General features: G+C 43.7%; 1 protein-coding gene across 5 annotated transcripts in view; it reads left to right on the top strand.

Annotated features, from left to right (window-relative positions):
- KCNAB1 (potassium voltage-gated channel subfamily A regulatory beta subunit 1) overlaps window positions 1-23,247 on the top strand; it is a 246,092-nt gene that overhangs the window by 200,509 nt on the left and 22,336 nt on the right. For 3 of the 5 annotated variants that reach the window (XM_065410541.1, XM_065410542.1, XM_065410543.1), the window contains exons 7-8: window positions 1,911-1,954; window positions 9,853-9,939. In XM_065410541.1, coding sequence (XP_065266613.1) covers window positions 1,911-1,954; window positions 9,853-9,939 — 131 coding nt within the window. The remainder of the gene's footprint in view (window positions 1-1,910; window positions 1,955-9,852; window positions 9,940-23,247) is intronic. The other 2 variants (XM_065410545.1, XM_065410546.1) reach the window with 1 other exon arrangement.

The following is a 23,247-nucleotide window of genomic DNA, read 5'->3' on the forward strand; positions in this document are numbered from 1 at the left end:
CCTAGCAAATGGCACCAAAAGGAATAACCCAGCTGCACTCTTTTGATGCAAGATAATTCATTTAGATTGTTCAAGTGCAGTCTCTTAAACTCCCATTTCCAAAACATGGATGAAATCAGAAGGAGCTCAACCAGCATAATACTCCACAGGAGAAAAGCCGCCCAATCCTGCCAACATGATAGCATTTTATTTAACACATTGTTAAAAATATCTGCCTGACCTGTGGGTTTGAGTTAAGCTCACTCCCTGCAGCGAGCTCAGATAAAAAAGACCATCTTGTTTGAGATAAAAATGGGCCATTTCTCTTAGTGTTGAGCTAAAGGAAAGAGAGTTTGCCCTCTGTTGTGGGCTTGAAGCACAAATTTTACTGGCTGAATTTACTTCTGATGTGTTGCCAGTGTTTGAACTATTGGTTAAATTATTTAAAGAGATTTAACGGGTTTTGCTTTTCAAACTCTGTACAATCTTTCTGTCTGTCTGCCTTTCTTCCAATTTGATCTGCACAGTGCATTTTGAAACGCACTGAAATCAAAGGCTACCAGAATGTCTCAGAAAAAATGTAAAGTTTACTCCTTATCATAATTCATAAAAAAAACTGCAACGTGTTGAACTGGGAGTTTTTCTTTGGACATGTTGTATAAAAGAATAAAATGATCTTCTCATTTCACTGAAGTTATTTACCATAAATTCTGAAGCTGGAGAGATGGGATGTAGGTTTTGGGTTCTCCGGCAGACTCTGGATATAAGTAAGAGAATGCTATGCATTTCAGTACTGTAGATTATAGTAATGGTCTTGTTTCACTTTGTGTCATTATAAATTATAAATAAATTATAAATTAATGGAGATATCCCATCTCCTAGAACTGGAAGGGACCTTGAAAGGTCATCGAGTCCAGCCCCCTGCCTTCACTAGCAGGACCAAGTACTGATTTTGCCCCAGATCCCTAAGTGGCCCCCTCAAGGATTGAACTCACAACCCTGGGTTTAGCAGGCCAATGCTCAAACCACTGAGCTATCCCCTCCCCCATATTTGCTTCAGACTCAAAATATGGTTGATATGTTGCAAACACATACAAAATTAAACAGTCTGCAAGAAAGATTATAAAATGTTATATTGCCTCTAAATCTAGTTTAGATTTGAAATATGGGCCACATAAAATGTATGTAATTTCTTGTAGTTTTTCCTTAGAAGTGGGATGTCTACAAAATATACAATACACGATGAGACTGTCATCGTTTAATAACTCTGATCCTGATCCTGCAGTCCTTACTCAAGCAAAATTCCTATTGACTCGTCAAGTGGAGTTTTGTCTGAATAAGGACTGCAGCATCTCTGAAAGCCCAAATTAATTACTTTGTTGTAGTTCATAAAACTGACAGTATGTCTACATTTGAGGGAAAAGCATTAATTCTATTTTATATCCTTTTGGAATAGTTGTCAAAAGGTGGTGTGAACAAGAAAGTTTCAATAAGGTTGTTCTGAGGCGACCAGTTAAGACAGGGGATTAGATCAAATCCTAGTCCATCAAATTTAATTGAAGCTTGTATTGGGTTTTGCTTCATCTTCCAATGAAACTTAATCACTGCATGCTCCCACTTCTAAAAGAATGATAACTTGCATGTCAGGTTGTACATTACTATAGAAAGGATGAACGTTACTGGGTATTATTAATAGGAATGTTGTTGCTTCTGGATGCTATTGTCTCTGGAATTTGGTTGTTTCTTCTCCAGTGAAGGGTAGCTCTGTTATTTGAGTTCTAATTTTCTCATTTCTCAAACATTTAAAGCTTGTTCTGACTGGAATATAAAATTAGCAAATCTAAGAACATCAGTTCTTTAGGAGTGTTGTTATTATTATTATTATTATTATTATTATAACACCCACACTAATAGTAATTTTACCTTTGCAGAGCTGAAACAGAAAGGGGACTTTCAAGAAAACACATCATTGAAGGTATGTGCTGTAAATGTGCCTTATCAATTCCAAGAATCCATCTGGCTTAAGGAGCATCTTGAATAAGGGGGAAAAAACAACGCGGAGATGAAGGAAGAAGGGGACATGCATCAGGGCCCTAGTTGTGCCCTGGATGATCGTTACTTCCTAACACAGATGTAATGAGGTTGAGTAGTGCCCATATAAGAGAAATTAAAACTACTCATTCCTCAAAAAAAGTTTTTAATGACCTCCGGCTGTAAAGGCAACACAGACAAAATAAGAAAAGAGAGATTAAAGACCAGCCCTGAATAAGGATTAATATAAATGGCAAATTATACTGAAGACAAACACAAGTACATATAAAGTTATTCATTAGCTACTTACTACTAGTCTTAACACTATAGTATCAATACAACTTGAGATCAATTCAGCTTGAGCAACCAGACTTCTTTACTCCATAATCTTACCCTGCATTCGTCCGAAAATACGTTATCCTTCAGTCGGCCGTTTTCCACACTGGCCAGGTACAGACAGTCGAAAAGTACATGTCCCTTCGGTTCAGGGGGTGCGGGTCAGGTTTCCCTTATGACCGAAACACACACCTTTAGTCCTGTGCCTTCGTACTTTTTATCTTATCTGTCAGCTGTGTTTTAAAACAGACCATCCAATCAGGGTGGGCCAAATTTTTAGTGTGGTTGCTTCGATTTTATAAGTTATACGCCCGCGCATCTCCATGTAGCCAATTGCCTCAAATGTGGTAAATGTGGATTTTATAAATTATGCGTGGGTTAATAGATTATCTCAATACATAATGAGTCAGCCTAAAGTGTTATTTGGTTGCAGTGCATCCTGACCACAAGTTTGTTTAATTCTGCAAGGCTTGCTTTCTGAAGCTTCCAGAAGTTTGAGGCCTAATCATGACAATACTTTTGTTCATATTAATCACAACAAAGATGAGATTCACTCCACTTGCATGAAGCCCAGGTATTCGGACTCAGTGCAGATGGAGTGTGAGGATGAAGAGAGGTGAAATTCATGTCACAACCTGGGCCAGTGTGCAGAGCTGCTTCTCCAAACTGTGGGTTGGAAAACAGCCATAGTCCCTCCATGGTAGTTTTGGGCGTTTGAACATAAAAATGGATCCACAGCCCCTCCCCTATGCTGGCCTCCCCCAAATTGATCTTCCATGCCGGTTCCATTTCTTGATGTGGAGATGAGTTTGTGGCAAGCTGGGGCTGCTCAGGCACCCCACTGCAGCTGCTCAGACAGCCAACCTCTTGTGCAGTCCCAGTTTGGAGGCCTAAGTGGAGCAGAGGGCCTCATGCTGGATCTCTGCACAAGGGGTGAAGAAATGCAATGCATACAAGAAACTTCAAATACTTTACATCTACATCATCTGCTTTTTAATCATTGACTTGTTAAACAAATCCATTCAGCAATCTGTGACACATATTATTGGATACAGTTTTTTCAGGGATATTGCTCACCTAAACCCCTCATTAATTACACCCTATCTCCCAGTATTGCTTGCCTTGGGCAGACTGCTGGAGGTTTAAAACATTGTTCTTGAGAATATGCCCAATCCTATTCTTTATAAAATGAATAGGAGTTCAATGGGATCAGCCCCAATATTTGCACTTGTGAAGTCCGACTGAATTTTAAATGATCCTGTTGTCGCCTCTTGTTGGCTGTTTACTGGCTGGGGATTTTGATCATGCTAGATAAATCTCCTTTCACCTGATCTGTTCAATAAAATGGCAAAAATGACTGGATATGGCAAAAATGGCTGGGAAGAATCTGTGTTGTACAGACCTCTTTACTGAAACAAGAGAAGCATAAAGGAGAGAGGGAGAACTTGAGAAGGGCAGGACCTGAGCACACAAACCGAAACAAAGAACTCCTCCTGGTTTTGTGTATTTGAAAAAGTTTAAAATCTGTGGGCAAGACCCCGGTTGGTGAATGTTACTCCATTGAAGTCTCCGGAGCTTTGATGATTTACACCAGCTGAGGACCTGACCCATAATCTCTTGAAATCTTTCTTTTATTCTCCATTGTTCTTATCATTTGTTCCATTTCTCATTTGTGTATTCTTCCCATTTCTCCTCTGTATGTGGTACTTCACCTCCTTCTGAATGCCTCTGTTCTCTTTTGCTCTTCTCCCGCTCAGTCTAAATGCGGGGGCAGCTCTTCCCTCCCTTCCAGCCTGTATAAGAGGGTTTCATACCACTAGCAGCACAGCACCAAGCTGAGCTATGATTAATCAGGAGGGGCAAGCAGTCCCTGGCGTATACCCTGGGAAACCCCCAGCAAACCCAGTCCAGCCAGTTGCCACCCCTATCACCTTTTGAGTCTCTCTGGATGATGGGTGACCTAAGGGGGTGGGGCCAACAGCTGATCTGAAAATATTTAATGTTGTTTTTGTATGTAATGTGCCTATAGAACACAGAAGAAAATCCCAGACTCAGTTATCTGGTATTAAGTGTGAGCAGTCTCAGCTGCAAACTTCCTATAGGGAGAATGCAGCTTCTTGGAAAGGTTTATGATTTCATCCAAAATTGACATCTTAAAAGCATTCTTGAAGCAATATTGGAAGCCCTTTGTATTTAAAACCCTGAGTACAGATCATAAAAGGAAAATGAATGTTAGTAAAAAGAGAAAATAGAGGAAGGGAGTGATTGAGTTAATACCAATAGTTCAATAGGATGCAAGTCATGGAGAGGAGGAGGTGATAGCATTGCTCTGAGTCACCTGAAAGAAGAATGTTGGAGGGGCATGCAAAAAAGGAGCTGAAACATGAAATAGACCAAATGGGTTTGGTCTGTTTATGGGACTGAAGTGTGAGAGTAGACGAGAAGGCCCATAGAAGCCAAAAGTTTAAAACCAGCTTCTAACTTTTAATGCCCAAAATTATGTGGCCAGGTTTTTGGCTTGCATGCCTCATCCCTTGAATACGTGCACATGTCTGGACAGTGCCTTGCACAATGGGCAACCCAGTTGGCTTCTCTGTGCTCCTGCAATATACATGTTTAATAATAATACATATCTGTATGTACAAAATTGAGTTTGGATAAATACTTGGGCAATACACAATTATGGGTGCTGAGGCTGGTTGAAGTTTCTGCAGATTTGTCTCTTGAGATCTTCATATAGTGTACCAAAATATTAAGGATCAGATTGTGCCAGACAAACTCAGCCCCATGTTAAGCTCCATGAGCCTTCTTGCCACTCCGGGGAGAGTGTGTGGGAGGATAGTGCTTCAAGAGGTGCATTTTTGTTATAGAGTTTGATATGGAAATTAAGCAAGGACAATACAGAAGAGCTTGGCTGCTTAACAGTACATGCCAAAAACTGCTGATTATATTTTAGCACCCAGCACATGGTGTCCTTGTGCTTTAGAGTAAGCAGATTAGGTGTATAACATACAATTTCATAGCAGTGTAAAGAATATGCAATACAAATTCCATTCACAAGAGAAAGCAGAAGCAGGTCAAATAGCTAGGAGAGATGGGTAGACTGAAATCCCTCTGGCTAGTTCCTGACCACAGAGGTACAGTGCAATGTGTACACTTCCCCTGCATGTGGAGGCACTCCCCATGCAGGCTGGTCCCTCACCTCTGCAAGTTATTGCAAGGAATGCAATACAGCCAGGGCCCCACAATTCTGTACTTCCCAGAGCACAGAGCTGCTATTGTGTTTGGTGCCATCATGAAGGGGAGGGAACTTACGGGAAGGAAAGCTCCTTCTACATTACAGCAAGAAAGAATCTGCCCCTATAGCTGTGTTCATACACTACACAAAGGGATTTCAAGCCACCCATTTCTTGTGGCTATTTGACCTGCTTCTGTCTTCTGTTCTGAAAGGAATTTGTATGATATGTTTTGCTACAAAATTATGTGCTATGTCAGCCCGCTTATTCTAAAGCTAAGAATTCCATGCACTATGTGCTAAAATAAAATCTTGCAGATTCCCACAGAGAAATGTTTGGTGTGCATAATTACACAACCAAGCTCTTTGCTAAGTGATACTGATCCTGTTAAATTTCAATATCAAATTTCATATGAAAAATATGCCACTTGAGTAGATTTTATTTTGCAGTAATTGAAATTTACAGGCATGGCGAAAAATGAAATACTTTTTATTGAGTTGTGAATCTTGGAGATGATTAGTCTTGCCTCTCACATATGAGATAAAACCTAATTGTGTCCGGTGGCTATTGCAAAAGCTGTTAAAATGTATGCCCTGTTCTTCTAGGTGTATTCACATTTGATCCAAAACATTGCTAGTGTTAAAAATAAAGCAAGTTAGAAAAAGAAATGTTCAGACCTATAACTATTAATTATGCATAGTAATAATATACTATGCTATAGAGATGGGCTCAAGCCTCATTGCTGATCAATTAGAGACCATGTTTGTTTAAAGTTGCGCAATGCTCCCTTATCATGTTGTTTGGCAGCCGCCTGCTTTGTCCACTGCTTGCAGGAAGAGCAGCCCGTTGGAGCTAGTGGTGGGGGCTTGGATGGACTGGCAGCCCCTCATCAGCTCCCCACTCCCCTAAGTTCCCTGTGCAGCAGCAGCAGCCCAGCAGGCTATCAATTGCTTAGCAGTTCAGCTGTCCCTCCCCCCACTGCCATGTGCTGCTCCTGCTCTCTTCCTTGGAGCTGCTCCCGGGAGCTTCCTGCTTGCTGTGCGGGGCGGGGTGTGTGTGTGGGGGAAGGGGTGCTAATGTCAGGGTATCCCCTTCCCCACATCCTGCCCCCCATCTCCACGGGGGGGGGGGGATGGGACACGACAGGGCTCAGGATGGAGGGAGCTTGCTGGCAGCAGCTGCTGTCTCAACTTGCTGATCTACTTAAAAAGGCAATGTACTTAGTGTGGGGTCAGCGTACTTAAAGGGGCAATGCGCATCTCTCTCTCGCTCTCTCCCTCTCTCACACACACAGTGTGTCTCTGTCTCTCTCTGCCATGCTGTCTCCCCTCCCTCCATTCATGCTGCCTTGTAGACTGTGAAGCTATATTAACAACAATGTGTTAATCCTTGAGGGCTCAGCTGAGTGCTAGTTCATTATTTAGCAGTAAGGCATTCCCTGGGAAAATATCCCACCCTCTGACTCCAGCACCTCAACCAAGCTTCACAATCATCATTGCTGTGTACAGTATTAAATTGTTTGTTTAAAACTTATACTGTGTATGTGTGTGTGTGTGTGTGTGTGTGTATATATATATATATATACACACACACAATGTCTTTTGTCAGGCAAAAAACATTTCCCTGGAACCTAACCCCCTCTATTTACATTAATTCTTATGGGGAAATTGGTTTCGCTTAGCATTTTTCAGGAACATAACTACAACGTTAAGCGAGGCGTTACTGTAGCTGGATCTAGGGTTTTGGTTTGGTTTATTATACACAGCATGCATAGCAAATTATGAGGAGAAAATGTGAAGTAGTAGTTGTGGCAAATTATTTGCCACCAATGCGCAAGCTGGAATACGTTTGTATGAACCATTCTTCCACTAAACCTGTTTACAGATAGTTCACAAGCAGAAAAAAAGGCTGAATACATTTAATGAATTGTTCACTGCAAACCTTTTGCCGTGTTACAGTTAAGATACTGATCATTTTAGACACAAAAGAAAAAGACAGGAAAAGGACCTTTAACCTTCATATGGATATAGTATATCATGGAATGCACAGCTTTACAATATTCAAAGAGAACTTGAACTATCTGTCCCTAGTTCTCTTTGAATATTGTAAAGCTGTGCATTCCATGATATACTATATCCGCACTAGCCAGTGGTAGTTATACTTTAATTCGAGGTACAGTGTGCCTGTGTGAGGTGTCACGAACAGAGGGTTTTATTTATGAAGCTAGACGAGAGGTCTTCACTGTACAACTTCCTGAAAGATTTCTAAAACATTTTCAAACAAGATAAGCGCTGTGATTTGTAGCAAAGGGATGCAGTTTGCTTAGGTGCTTACAAAAATGATCATTCACTTTTTATAACTAATTTAAATGAGCCAGGTTCTCCATTTAAAAATATAGTACACTAGTTCTCTGGAAATATATATTTTATCTGTTTTCTGAATTGTTGTTATAATCGTGTCATTATAAACACCCCACAACTTTTATTTATAGCTGATGTAGCTCTGATTTACACCAGCTGGGGATTTAGCCCTCTGGAAATAAGCCAGTTTACATCAACCAAGGTTCTAGTCCTCTTTTGGGGGGGGCAAGGTAGGGTATTAAACAATTTAAAATAAATTTAGCATTACAGTACACTATGTGGGAGCACTCAGACATATTACATATTCACCTTACTGCTATGAAAAGACCACATAGAGTCTTGCATTCCTATAGCATGATCAAACTATAGATCTCAAAGCACTTAGGGCATGGTTACACTTGCAGTTGTAGAGCGCTGGGAGTTAAACCAGCCTTTGGAGACTGCAGCAGGGAAAACGCTGCCAAGTGTTTACACCCTCAGCTAGAAGCGCACTGGCGTGGCCACATTAGCAGCTCTTGCAACGCCACAAAGAGCAGTGCATTGTGATAGCTATCCCAGCATGCAAGTGGCTGCAACGTGCTTTTCAATTGCGAGGGGTGGAGTGGAGTGTGACAGGGAGTGTGTTGTGTGTATGTGGAGGGAGAGAGAGTGGGTTTTTGTGGGGCTGAGAGCGTGTCAGCATGCTGTCTTGTAAATTCAGACCCCCCCCTTCCCCCCGCCTCTCTCTCACTCACTCAAAGCAAGCAGCATTCCTTTTTCCCGGAGCAGATAAGCAGCCAGCTGTCAGAAATGGAGCTTTGAAAGGGCATATCCGCCTTCCTACAGCGAGTTCAAAACAATGACAAGAGTGGCCACTTGACTTAAGGGGATTATGGGACGTTTCCGGAGGTCAGTCAGAGTGCAGTAATGCAACACCTCATTCACACTAGCACTGCGGTGCTCCAGCGGGGGCACAGCAAACGTTATTCCACTCGTTGAGGTGGAGTACCAGCAGCGCTGTAGCCACGGAGTCAGAGCGCTCTACGTGCCTTGCCAGGGTGGACGGATAGTGAGCTAGTGCGCCCGGGGCTCCTTTATTGCGCTGTAACTCGCAAGTGTAGCCAAGCCCTTATATAATGAATTAAGCCTCCCAGCACTCGTGTGAAGTCAGTAAGCATTAATGTTATTCCCATTTTATAGATGAGTAAATTGAGATACAGAAAGTGACTTTGTCCTGACACATAATAAATCTGTAGGAGTCAGGAACAGAACCCAACTCTTCTGGCTTCCAGGACTAAGTGGCCACAAGCCCGTAGCCTGGCTATTTGTGCAACGTTATGAGTTTAGCTTGTTGCAATTTGCTGGATAACTTTTGCAAATAGAGGGTAAATTTTGTTTAACTTGGTAGAAGGAGCCTGTTCGGTATCGCATTTTTTCAGGGTTGTAATAGTCTTGGTAATCATAAATATGTAACAATGTCATGATTCCTTTCCCCTGGGTTTTCATTTCTGGAAAGCCCCTGGAGTGGCAGGGCTTAATTATGTGGAACCATACCAATGTAATGTGCCATAGGGTGATGCAAAAATACTCTCTGACAGGATTTTGATTAGATTAACTCTGAAACAACATCAGTGAACGCTGTCCCTGGAGGCTGCCAATTGACAGGCTCACCAAGATGGTGTCTTTTCCAATCCAAATTTGAGTGTAATTAAAAAAAATTCTTGTGGAGGGCTATGAATTCAGCATGAAGCCAAACTTTGATATTTTTTTAATGTGGCTGAGCAGACATGAGACATCATCGTCCATCTCCAGTGTACATTTTAGAATAGTCCAGTGATATGTCGGAACTGTCACCTCTTCTGTGATGTGTTCCAAACTTCATTCTGGCTATTTCTAATGGTATATATATTTTTTTTCCTTGCTGCTTCTAGGATTAAAGGCTTCTCTCCAGAGATTGCAGCTCGAGTATGTGGATGTTGTCTTTGCAAATCGACCAGACAATAATACCCCCATGGAAGGTTAGTGAGAGCTTTAACAAAAGATTTTAATGTGATTGATTCTGGATAAAAGGCTTGTACCAATCATGGTGGAAAATGAAAATCTATTTTCTAAGTATTCAGGTGAAGCAGATTCAGTATAAAACACCTCACTCTTGAGACCTTGGAGTCCTTAATATTTACACTTATTCTAAATGCATTCATTTCTCTTAAAAAGGAAGGTATTGAGGATTTGTTTATATCACTGGGGTGGCTTTAATGCTGTTCATTTCCCCAAGTTTATGTCCTTTTTCTGATTTCATCAAACACACCTGAAATGAATTTGTGTTTGAATCTTGTGCCGAACTTCATGCCTAATGAAATCTGCCTGTCCCTTCCTATAATGTAATAAATCTTCTGCCCTGTTTATGTTTTCAGGATGTGCCTGTGATATTAAGTTTAAAATGGTTTCTGAGGTGCCCATCTTAGGGGCCAGTTTGTGAATGCCTCACTGCCATTGATGAGCAGTAATTCCCATTGACTTCAGTGGCAGTACTCAAGCAAGTACCTGCTTGCCAATGGAAATAAGGGGTTCAAAAATTGGCCCTCAGTGAGGGAATGCTGTATAGCTCAATGCCATAACTTTATTCTTATTTTAAAACAAGATAAAATAGATTGCATTTTTTCTGGGCGGTAGATAGCTGAAATTCTTCTCTTGTCTTCTGCTCATAAAGGACGTGATTCTGCTCCCATTGAAATCGGTGGCAAAACTCTTATTGACTTCTATCGTGCAGCATGAGGACTGATTAAAAAAAATATTTCTCAATATTGATCAGTGGTGAATTACTAGATAGTATGATCCGGAATGCAGCACTTAATATAGGGGAGGCATCATGGGTAAAACTAGGATAAATTTTATTTTTAATTATGATCCATGGGCTGGAGCTACATAGTTTGTGACCAAGCTCCTACCACTGTGGAGCTACCACAGACGATAAATGGAGGTTGGTAGACGCTCAAGGGTAGATCGGGTGACCAGATGACAAAGATGAAATATCGGGACGCCGGGGGGGGGGGCGGGGCAAAAAAAAAAAAAGCTGGAGCCCCCCCCGCCGCCAGGCGGCAGTGGCACAGCCCCGTCTCCACCCAACTCTCGGCTCCAACCCCCGATACACCCCCAGCTCCCCCAGCCCCTCGCTCCCGGGCCCAGCCTGGGCTCCAAGCTGTGCAGCCGAGCCGCGCTCCGGGCCCCTCCTGCAGCTCCTGGCCTAGCTGCTCCCGGGCTCCGTCGCCCCGGCCCCGCAGCAGAGGCTGCTCCACTCCGCCCCGCCTGGGACACTCGCCCCCGCAGCCCCGGGCAGCCCCTCTCCGGTCGCGGGGAGCTCGGGGACCCACCCGGGCAGGGGGCGAACCAGGCAGCCGGGCCCAGCCCCTCCCGGCAGGAGCGTGTCTGCCCCACGCGTGTCTCCGCCCACCCGGGCCCTGCCCGCTCAGCGCTGCCCCCAGACCCACCACGCTGCCTCGGGGGCTGCAGGGCTGAAGCAGCCTCCGCGCTGCGCTCCTGGCCCCGGCCATGGCCCGTGTGCAAACCTGGGAGGGAGGAGGAATGCCGCGTGCTTGGGGAAGAGGCGGGGCCAGGGCGGGGATTTGGGGAGGGATCCAATGGGCCAGTGAGGGGGCGGGGCTGGGGGAAGGGCTAGGGTGGGGATTTGGGGAGGGATCCAATGGGGGATGGAGGGGGCGGAGTCGGGGCAGGGGGGGCGAGAGCCCCTCCGGGCTCCGCCTGTGCGCCGGAGCGGAGGGCAAATTTGCTTGTTTGTCCCGTGTCCCGACCGAACATCGGTCGGGATGCGGGACAAACAAGCAAATATCGGGACAGTCCCGATAAAATCGGGACGTCTGGTCACCCTAAGGGTAGAGTGTGGCCCTTCTAGGCCTTGTCTAGACTAGAATTTAAAGGTGTGATGTTAGATAACATCTTCTAACAAACATGTTTTTAAAGTCTAGTGTGTACAAGGCACCCTTTCTTCAATGCTAGGGGAAGCCTCAGCTTTGTCTTGACCAGTTTAGCATACATTAAAGGCAGTGTGCCTTGTCTGTGCTAGACTTTTAAAACATGTTTGTTAGCATGTTAGCTGACACATGCTAACATCACACTTTTAAATCCTAGTCTCAACAAGTCCATAGTTGACAAAGTCACAGTTACATTCAAGTGGGGGAAAATGACTGCTATTCCAGCCCTTTGTTCAGTTGTCCATTTGCATAGTCAATTGCCTGATTTGTATGCACAATTATGGTAATTAGATATGTATATCAGGAACACAGTCATCTGAAAATCTGGCCTTTGAATTATAATTAAACTTCAGAGTTAGCACCCTATTGAATGGGGACCGTTAAACACTTATCTTAGATGTCAGGTGTTTTTCAACCTAATGTTGAAACCCTACACAGGTTCCAATTCAGAATATTATCTTCTCAACCATTAGAACTAAAAACTTAATTAAAAATACCAAACCAACCTTGCCGTCTGCAGAATCTGATTCTGTCATGGGTGGTAGAATAACTACATTAAACAGCCCAGGAATTTGACAACCCTGTTTTAAATTGTTAGCTTGAAATTCAGAGGTTTTGAAGCCCATTTGTTAACTAAAATAGGCTCCAGTTCGAACTCTGGGTAGATTACATTAGCGTTACACTGACTGACAACTCCCTGCAGCTAGAGGATTAGGAGATTGGCCTAAGATTTTAAGACCAGGGGAGATTTACTGATAGGTGATAAGGTCAAAAAACATGACATGTTGTATCTTGGAGGGAGAAATAACCTTTTTGCTCAGTCAATTATAATATAAAACAGAGTAGAGAGTATTTTATGTGTAAGCATGTTATGGCTGCTCTCACTTATGGCCTTCATGTTTTTTATTGAGCAGAAGAAGAAGAAGAAACTACAAGTGATTTTCTGAGTCACTGTTATGGTTGTCAGCTGTATTTAGAAAGTATCTGGGCCTAGCTCAGAAAAGAACCTGTTCTTCTAAGAACAATTCACCAACCGATGTGGCCTACATTAGAGCACAGCAGACATGGGCAAATATTGCAAAACTTTGCTATGAATATTTGGTTCACTCTTCTAAATAAATTCTCTTTGACTGTGTTTGTGCTTTTTGTGTGTGTTCACTTTCTGGGAATATTCTAAGAAATGGGTTTACTGGGTCATGATGTTCGTGCAAATAACAAATTTTAAGTGAATGTTGGAGAATATTCTTGGGAAGTGAATTCTGAAGTTGTAAACGTGACAAGCCAGAAACCTGATTCTAAGAGTTATGTTCATTCAGCATAGGCACAGGGACTTCAAAACAAGATTTTCCTTTGGGATTTAACTCATTCTCTCTCCTTCCTGCTGGACTTAACCTTCACTGAAAACCAAGGGCTTCATGGTGGTCAGAATGAAGCTGGAAAGTTATCCTTCCTCCTGCCATATCTAAGAAAACACATACTCTTAAAAGAAAGAGACCCATTGTTAATGCCACTTCATCCCTGTCAGACAAGGCTACTCTGCATTCTTACTCTACTGTTCCATCTGACAATGTCTCTTTAAAGAGCATGAGTCATTGTCCCAATAAACCAGTTAAGAGAGGCCTTTCCATTACTCTGCAGTGTGACCAATGACCTCTTACAGTACAGACCTAAGTAAACAGACTTATCTAACGAGGACAGGCCCAGAGAAGAAGTTCCTGACCAGTCTGTGTTGTATCCTCCAAGACCTGTCTGTCTGAAGCCAAAATACCATTAAGCTGCTGCCCTCAGTGGATCCAAAGTTATTTCATGGAATGCAGTAGGCCAATTGTGCAGTGCCTTGCATGGAGTGGAGGGAATTCCTTCCTGAACCTACAAGTTCATTCTCTAGATGGATACATCTACACCATAGAGCAGATTAACTGCGTAGGAAGGATTGCTAGCATAGTGTGCACCAGAATGTTTTCACAACCCCTTCTTTGGCTCTAATGACAGCTTGTATACATCTATAGATAGAAAAGTAAATGATTCCACTTGAATCATTAAAGACAATCTGCAATATTATCATCAGCAGAATTATAGTTCCTCTACAGCATTCTACAACCCTAGGGTATCAGGAAAGATTTCTGGAGAAGGGAGGCTTGAGGGAGGGATTTGACTATGAATGGTGTGGTGTTTACTCTTTTCATGTACTTTTTTTTTTTAATGGTTCACCTAGTAAGCTTCTTCTATCCCACAGCATCTGTTGAGCCATCTGTCAGTTCTGCAATATCTGGCATGCACAATGCATGTTAAACTTCCTTGGGGAAAAAATATAAACCCACAGTCATTCCTGATTCCTACTCCTTATTTATTCATGTTTTCCCCAATATTCTCAATGTTAGTACCACAAGTAAATAAAATTATCCTTTGCTTGCTCACTTTTGAAACATTTGAAATAACATTTGAAATAAATAGTTACCCAGTCACAGCAGAGAGAAGAAATTCCTTCTAACATGCACAGTTATATAGGATTCCAGAGAATGGCACGATATGCAGCTAGAATTTAATGGTAAGGACACACTAGTTTTTTGAAGGAAGTCAGTAGTTTCAAAGTTCCATGCGCATTCTTCAGTTTGTGTTCTTTTCATTAAAGCTGCAGTTGTTTTCCTAGGGTGCTGCTTTGGTTCCAGTGGAAAATGGTTTATAGACTGTAAAAGAGTGTGTGCATACCATCAGACTGTGAGGTAAATTCAGTAATCGTAAGGCATTCATTGTTTACAGTACCAGTGGCCAAAATGTCAGGAACGTACATGTGAGTAACCATGTTGTTTCTTTGTGGGTGGCCAAACATGTAGGGAATTTTATCTGTCAATAAATGGTAAATAATAAATGCTTTAAAACTATTGAATTACTCCCTTAGCCTGTCAATCCAACTCCAGTATGTTGTATTCTTGAACTAGGGCCAGGCAAACTGGTTTAGGAATAAGTACCGACCTCCTGTATTAATAGTATAGGACTCAACCTAAAAGTTCTGAAATTTTAACTTTTTTCCTCCCTACCCTCTTCCTTAACCAGAACTGCCAAAATACTGGAGGAGGCCATTCCTGGGGTATTTCCAGATTGATTGGAAACAGTTATCATCAGAAATCCTGAGTTAAAATCCTCCTTGCTTGGACGGTTGTAGATCAGTTGTATATAACTAGCCGGCGCATCTCGCCCTGGTAATGGAGTTTCATTTGCTACCGATGCCAGGGTATGCCTCAGTCCCCAGGTTTCAAGTCCTGTGCCTCCTGCACAAGCCCATGCCTGTGAGTGACCCACACTCCAGTTGTCTGAAGTGCCTGGGAGAGACTCATATCAAGGACTACTGCCAGATCTGTCGGGACTTCAAGCCCCATACAAAGAAGGACAGGGAGGCCAGTTTGATGTCCCTCCTGACGGAGGCTGCGCTCCATCCCTCATCAGAGCTGAGCTGGCTCGACTCGGCACCCAGTAGCTCAGCATCGGTGTGGCATGTTCCTCCCACTATGAGAGTCTCTCAGCACCATTCTCCTTCACTGGAGCTAAAGAAGAAACATGAGAAGCAGCTGGCCAAGAGGGGATATTTCCCAACTCTGAAGAGAGCCAAGCACAGGGAAAGCAGGGGAGGGCGACCTGAGTCTGGTCACTCCTCTACCCCTGCTCCGAGGGTGACACCGTCGACTCCACCTCGTATGCAGGCTCCGTGGAGTCAAGTCCTGGACCATCCCTCAGCACCAGAGGGGCAATGTGGCACCAGCAGGATCATGGTACCTTGGAGGTGTTCATTGTGGCCAGAGAGCTGCTGGTTCTATCAGTAGCCACCGCCAGCGGTACAAGAGGTGGCAGCAGTGGTGCTGGGGAGCAGAAGGGAGCATGTGGTCTCGGACTCCTGTTCGGTACCAGCCTCCTTGGTACCATCTAGAGGGAAACCGACCCTGCTCGCCTCTATGCAAGTCTTCCCACCTTGGCAGTGTTCCCTGGCACAGATGGGTACTGTCCCTCCAGGGTCTCCGGAGGATGGCCCATTGTCAGACTCAGAAGTGGGGTTGTATTCCCACTTGAGGAACTGTTGCCAGTTTCCCCCCCAAGCAGCCCTAGCCCCCCCAGTTGGTGGATCCAAGTGCAGGGGTACCACTGAGTACTTGGCACAGTGGGCACTGGCCTATGCAGATGCAATGACCATTTTGGAATGCATGAGGGATTCCCCGATACAAGGGCCCTCTTCCAGATGCTCGTACTCCGTAGTCTCAGAAAGAAGAGAGGCCCTATCCCTATGACCGGCACCCAATCTGCATTCCTGTATTGAGCTTTAGGACCTGGCTCTATGGACCCGGTCGGGGCAGAAGGAGAAGAGGAGGACCCCCTGCCGGTGCAGGCCTCTTCTTCTTCATCCCTGGATGAGGCAGTGTCTGGGGCGTGCGTATCCCCCCTCACAATGACTTCGCAGCTCACCAGGTGCTGTTGAAAAGAGTGGCCTTGAAACTTGGGCTGGAAGTGGAGGTAGTCAAAGAATCCTCCCACAGCCTGGTCGATATTTTGACCACTGCGGACCCTTCAAAAGTGACCCTCCCTCTCAATGAGGCCATTATAAGACTGGTTAAAGCCCTGTGGCAAACCCCATCCTCCCTGCCTCCTATCACAAAAAGGGTTGAAAAGAAGCACTTTGTTCCCGCTGAAGGCTGTGGGTACTTGTACTCCCACCCCCATCCGGGGTCCCTAGTGGTCTCTGAGGCCAGTGTGAGGGACAGACAGGGTTAGTAAGGAGTGACCACTAAACCAAAGGATGCAAAGAGACTAGACCTTTTTGGCAGAAAGGTTTATTCTACAGGGTGTCTACCGCTCTGCATCTCCAACCAACAGGCTTTGCTGGGGAGATACAATTTTAATGTTTGGGATTTGATGTTGAAGGACTCTGTTCCCCAGGAGTCAAGACAGGAGTTCTATGCGCTGGTGGACAAAGGAAAATCTGTGGCCAGGGCCTCCCTACAGGCTACCCTGGATGTGGCAGATTTGGCAGCTAGATTCATGGTGTCTACAGTGGTCATGTGCAGATATTCTTGGCTCCAATCCACACCTCTGCCAACCGAGATCCAACAGTCCATCCAGGACCTTCCATTTGAAGGTACTTCATTCTTCTCTGAACAAATGGATGCGAAGCTTCACAGCCTGAAGGATTCTAGAGCCACCCTCAAGTCCCTGGGTCTCTATGCTTGGTGTCTTCGATGAAACACTTCAGGCTTCATCAACCGGTCCGCTTCTCAGCTCCACCACTGTACTAGGACTTGTTTAAGAAGCAAAAAGGGGCTATAAACCCAGACAACTGTTCCCACCTGCTTCAGCTACTGGGCCCTCAAAGATACTTGGGAAGCTCCAAGCAGAACTTTCGATGGAGTGCCTGAGGGCATTATACTAGTTCCTGCACTGGATCCTGCCCCCTTTGGTTTTCAGACCGTTTCTCCCGCTTCAGCGCAACATGGTCCCTCACACTAAACTGGGAGGAGTGGTACATACGCTGGAGGGTAGGGATAGAATACAGAGGGACCTAGACAAATTAGAGGATTGGGCCAAAAGAAACCTGATGAGGTTCAACAATGACAAGTGCAGAGTCCTGCACTTAGGACAGAAGAATCCCTTTCACTGTTACAGACTAGGGACCGAATGGCTAGGAAGCAGTTCTGCAGAAAAGGACCTAGGGGTTACAGTGGACGAGAAGCTGAATATGAGTCAACAGTGTGCCCTTGTTGCCAAGAAGGCTAACGGCATTTTGGACTGTATAAATAGGGGCATTGCCAGCAGATTGAGGGATGTGATCATTCCCCTCTATTCGACATTGGTGAGGCCTCATCTGGAGTACTGTGTCCAGTTTTGGGCCCCACACTACAAGAAGGATGTGGAAAAATTGGAAAGAGTCCAGCAGAGAGCAACAAAACTGATTAGGGAGCTGGAGCACATGACTTATGAGGAGAGGCTGAGGGAACTGGGATTGTTTAGTCTGCAGAAGAGAAGAATGAGGGGGGATTTGATAGCTGCTTTCAACTACCTGAAAGGGGGTTCCAAAGAAGATGGATCTAGACTGTTCTCAGTGGTACCAGATGACAGAACAAGGAGTAATGGTCTCAAGTTGCAGTGGGGGAGGTTTAGGTTGGATATTAGGGAAAACTTTTTCACTAGGAGGGTGGTGAAGCACTGGAATGGGTTACCTAGGGAGGTGGTGGAATCTCCTTCCTTAGAGGTTTTTACGGTCAGGCTTGACAAAGCCCTGGCTGGGATGATTTAGTTGGGAATTGGTCCTGCTTTGAGCAGGGGGTTGGACTAGATGACCTCCTGAGGTCCCGTCCAACCCTGATATTCTATGATCACCTCAGACCGTTAGGTACTGAGTACAGTGGAGGAAGATTACACTCTCCAGTTTATTTCCCTCCCTCCCTCCCTCCCTCCCATCCCTCTTCCCCGTCCCTCTTCAGGGACCCTTCTCATGAGCCACTTTTAGACCAGGAGGCGCAAGCGCTCTTCCGGGTAGGGGCCATGGAGGAAGTACCTCAGAGCTTGAGATGGAAAGGGTTTTACTCCCTTTATTTCCTAATCCTGAAGGCCAAGCAGGGGGTCTCAGACCCGTCCTAGACCTGTGTTTCCTTAACAGTTATCTCAAGAAACTGAAGTTCCACATGGTCTCCCTAGCCTCTGTTATTCCCTTCCTGGATTCAGAGGACTGGTATGTCACCCTCGACTTAAAAGATGCCTATTTTCATATCTCCATATTTTGGGGCCACAGAAGATTTCTCAGTTTTGTCATGAACCAAACCCATTACCAGTTCACCATCCTCCCCTTTGGCCTGTTGGCAGCCCCTCGGGTATTCATGAAATGCATGGCAGTGATGGCAGCCTTCCTCAGAAGGTGAGGAGTGCAAGTGTTCCCTTACCTCGACGACTGGATGGTCCAAGGCCCAGGTGAGGGCTGGCCTCCACCTGGTCTAAGCTACTTTCCAAGCACTGGGCCTGCTGATAAACAAGCAGAAGTCAACACTCATCCCCGTTCAGAGGATAAAGTTCACTGGTGCAGTGTTTGATTCCACCTGGGCCAGAGCCTTCCTCCGAGAGGCTTGCTTCCAGATAATGTCATCTCTGATATCGCAGATCAAGGCCCGCCCCATCACAACAAGCCATTTCTGCCTCAGACTATTGGCTCATATGGCCTCATGCACATACGTGATACAGCATGCGAGACTGCACCTCAGACCCTTTCAAGTGTGGCTGGCCTCGGCGCACTCACCAAACTGTCATCATTTGGGCTTCATGGTTACAGCTTCCACCCAGGTCCTTGCCGCCCTAGATTGATTTAAGATAATCTAATTCAGTTTACCTGTGACTGAGAACAGGTTTGAACCTTTGGAGCGCTCCAGAGTTTCTTATTGAATCATGCAAATTAAAGAGGAAAAAACCTCTGAGTCATCTAGTCCACCCTCTGCCAAAGCTGGATTGCTCCCAAAAGTTCTAAGGTGTATCAAATCACTTTAAATTCTTATGTTAGGCATTGGATAACTGAGTCTTAAATTTTTATCAGAAGACTAATTAATTTACATTCAGAAAATCAGTTGGTGCAGATGATTGTAGTCTCCAAGGAGACAGACAAAACTCTGCTAATCTAAAAAGCTGAGACTCATGGTTACTATTATTAAAAAGTCATTTTTCTGTACCCTAACCCAGTGGCTCTCAACCTTTTCAGACGACTGTACCCCTTTCGAAAGTCAGATTTGTCTTGCCTACCCCCAAGTTTCACCTCATTTAAAAACTACTTGCTTACAAAATCAGACGTAAAAATACAGAAGTGTCACAGCACGTTATTGCTGACTTTCTCATTTTTACCATATAATTATAAAATAAATCAATTGGAATATAAATATTGTACTTACATTTCAGTGTATAATATATAGAGCAGTATCAACAAGTCATTGTCTGTATAAAATTTTAGTTTGTACTGACTTGGCTAGTGCTTTTTATGTAGCCTGTTGTAAAACTAGGCAAATATATAGATGAGTTAATGTACCCCATGGAAGACCTCTGTGTACCCCTGGTTGAGAACCACTGCCCTAAGCAAATACTAGAACATTTTTATAATGAAAGTAATTCCATATCAGGTGCAGTATTCAACCCACATTTATTTATGAAAGGCTCAAATAGTTCACTTAAGAACTAATCCCCTTATTTCACTTCCTCTCAACTCCCAATATTGTCATTGTTCCATTTCCCACATCCTTGGTGACTCTCCAAAGTGCCAGGTCCTCTTTTACCTTTCCCAACTTCCCTCCCTCCCTTCTTCTCTCTCCTTCTCTCTCTCTCTCACTCCCACTAAAAAGCATGAAGTGGGGGTAGGCCATGTGCCATGTGAATTACGGCTACTGAGTTTGCTAGTGCAGACAGTGTCCAGTAGGTTCCTCATTTCTGTGAGTCATCTGTACAAATGCAGAGCCCACTATGTTCCGTTTAGGCAGCCTCTCTGATTGGCTCTGGGTTCCCAGTTAAAATCTCAGGAGTTTTGTAATGGCAAGTACTCTGTGGCAGAATAAAAAAAAATAGCATAATCTTTTACAAGCACCTAGAAATCTCTATCCAATTTCATAGAAATATCTAAATAAGTAGAGACAGGCCCTGGCCAAAACCCCAAGTCAAGATCTGGATCTGAATTTGCAGCTCAGAATTGTCTGTCTAGTGGTCTGGTGTTGCACACTGAATGTGAACACTCCAAAATTTAGTAAAGTTCAGTATGAGTCCAAGACTCTTTGTCAGAGATATTTTTTCTCTCTTTTGTAAAATGATTTTCCTTTTTTTAATTATTATTATTATAATAATTCCTTTTGAAAAAGAAACAATTCCTTGATGACAAAAACAAGTATTGAGGCTTCTGGGTGGGTATATTGCATTCTTGAAGCTCCATGCATCATTAATCAGGTTTGGTTTATTATCTTGTAATTCTAGAGTGTGTAATTTTAACCAAGAGGCCTTTTAGGAGACCAGCACTTCCGTTATGGATGTTCTAACATGGGGATTTAACAGTTCACAGTTTTAAGCAGCAATAACCAATCTAAAGAATGCACTAGCTCTTTACATTGAAATTAAATAATTAATTAAATAATTTAAAACAACCTACAGAGCCAATTTTGGAACCTTCATTTCATTTCTTTTTTTAAAATAAAATATTTCTGGATTTCCATGGAGGCAGCTCATCCTCTGTGACAGAACCTGTGGGAGGTGCCCTGAAAGAGGCAATCCCGCCAAGGATCCCTTTGCAGAGTTCATTCTCTGTCATTCCATTGAAGGGGGCCAGGAGAGTGAGGTTTAGGCTGCAGGGCCAGTCCACAACACATGAGGATTTGCAGGAGGCTTGGGCCATCTATGTGGAAGTGCTTTGCCTCTGCACTAGTTCTGCCTCCTTGAAGCCCCCACCTCCATTGGAGCCATGCTACCAGGGATTTCAACATCTGTGGCTGCCTCCATGAAAAGGGGTGCTCTCCCGAAAAGGTGATAGAATGCAACCCGCAGGTATATTATTTTTACTGCTTAAGATTCATGGAGCTGAAGTGGGAACAGTGTACATCTGCCCTGCCAATGGCCAATGACTTCTCTCCCCTGCCAGCCTAGTCTTCACCCTTTAGCCCTGCGTGGACCTGAGACCCATGGAGAGGGTTGGCTCCACAGAAGTAACTCAGCCCTGCTTCCTCACATGAGTGAGATGATCAGTGTGTGGAATATGTCCTCCCTGTTCAGACAGAAGGAGGATGGATCTAAGCCTTGGGAAGAAAAATATAATGGGGACCACTCCTCTTCTTTCATGTCTCAGAGAGACAGGCAGGGGGGAGGACATTCCCTGTGATTAATAAGACACAAAAGAAGACTACATGGTTTTTATACTTATTATACCCTTCATGTCATGGGATTTTTAAACACAGTTTTTGTAGCAGTGGTTATAGAAAGGGGAGCTTTTAAGAATCTTTTTCTAGCTAAAAATAAATCACTTTTGTTCAGGGTTATCAAGTGGGAAGTTATGTTGCTGTTAGTCTGCGGCCATGGTCTGTGGCTTTGGAATGAGTTATTGCTCTCTCCTGTGCAAGGAAAAGCTTCATGGAATTGGAATTAACTTTGACTTTAGCTCAGAGGTGACAGCCCACCTGTACCAGAGTGTTACTTATAAGAGCTGCTGTTAGGTGTAGAAGAATCCCAAGGGGCACACTTGGAATTTCTTAGCAGTATGGTTGTGTTCAGCAGAGAAAGAGAGATTCCCAGAGTGTAAGATCAAAACAGCAGCCTAACCAGCTTAGCAGCCCGCACTCTTCTCTGAAGCTGAGAATGCACCTTAATAAGAATACAGGTGCAAGCCGATAAACAACATTCACTGTTGAAGCCCTAGTCACCTCTAGTCAACTGGAAAATAGCGGCTCACATGAGTTCCAGGTTAACCCATGTCTATTCATTCTGAGGAGTAAGGCCCTGGCCCAACATCTGACAATGCACACCTATAGAGAGCCCTATTGAAGTCAATGGAGATCTGCACACATTGTCAATGGTAGGATCAGGACTAACTCTTTAGGTGCTAGCTAGATTATAATATTCTGCAAAGCACATGCTAACAATACTTTATTTCTAATACATCACAGGATTCACAGATTAATAACATGGATTCCAAAACTTATAGCAATTGCTTGTGTGCTGTGTACACAACAGCATTTCTGTACAAAAGGGGAGGAAATGTTATTATTTGTGGTATAAATATCTGGGGCTTGTTTTTATACTCTAGTCTAAGTAGTAGAATAAAGTAAATTATTGCAGTTAATTATAAAATAATTATTTTTGTCTTAATTTCATCTCCTGCCACACACACCTATTATAAAATACTGCTCATCTTGGGCCAAATTTTGCTTAATAATAACAGTAATGTAATAAATTAATAACAAAAACAATAAGCACTTCCATTCGGCCTTTCATCTGAGATGTCACAGCAGTTCACAAACATTTCTAACATTTGTGGTAGCAGAGACACAGGCACCAGGATTTGACCCATAGGAAATAATTTTAATCAACTTCAAAATTGTTACAGTCTGGAGGGGATTGTGTTACAGATTCTAAATAATCATTTATTTACAGTCGATCAACAACTTCCACCCCCAAACCTGATAGCCACTGTTTCTGTAGGACCCTGACATATTTATGTTCCCCTGTGCAGGGAGCCAGCTAGCTAACAGAGGGAGCAAAAGACCTATTCCCTATTCACAAGCTTCTTCCCAGAACTATTGAAACATCACTAAGGTTGCATTTGTTAGACAAGATATACACTTTGCCATGCTG

Source organism: Emys orbicularis, chromosome 9 (genome assembly GCF_028017835.1).
Source record: "Emys orbicularis isolate rEmyOrb1 chromosome 9, rEmyOrb1.hap1, whole genome shotgun sequence".
Classification (NCBI taxonomy): domain Eukaryota; kingdom Metazoa; phylum Chordata; order Testudines; family Emydidae; genus Emys; species Emys orbicularis.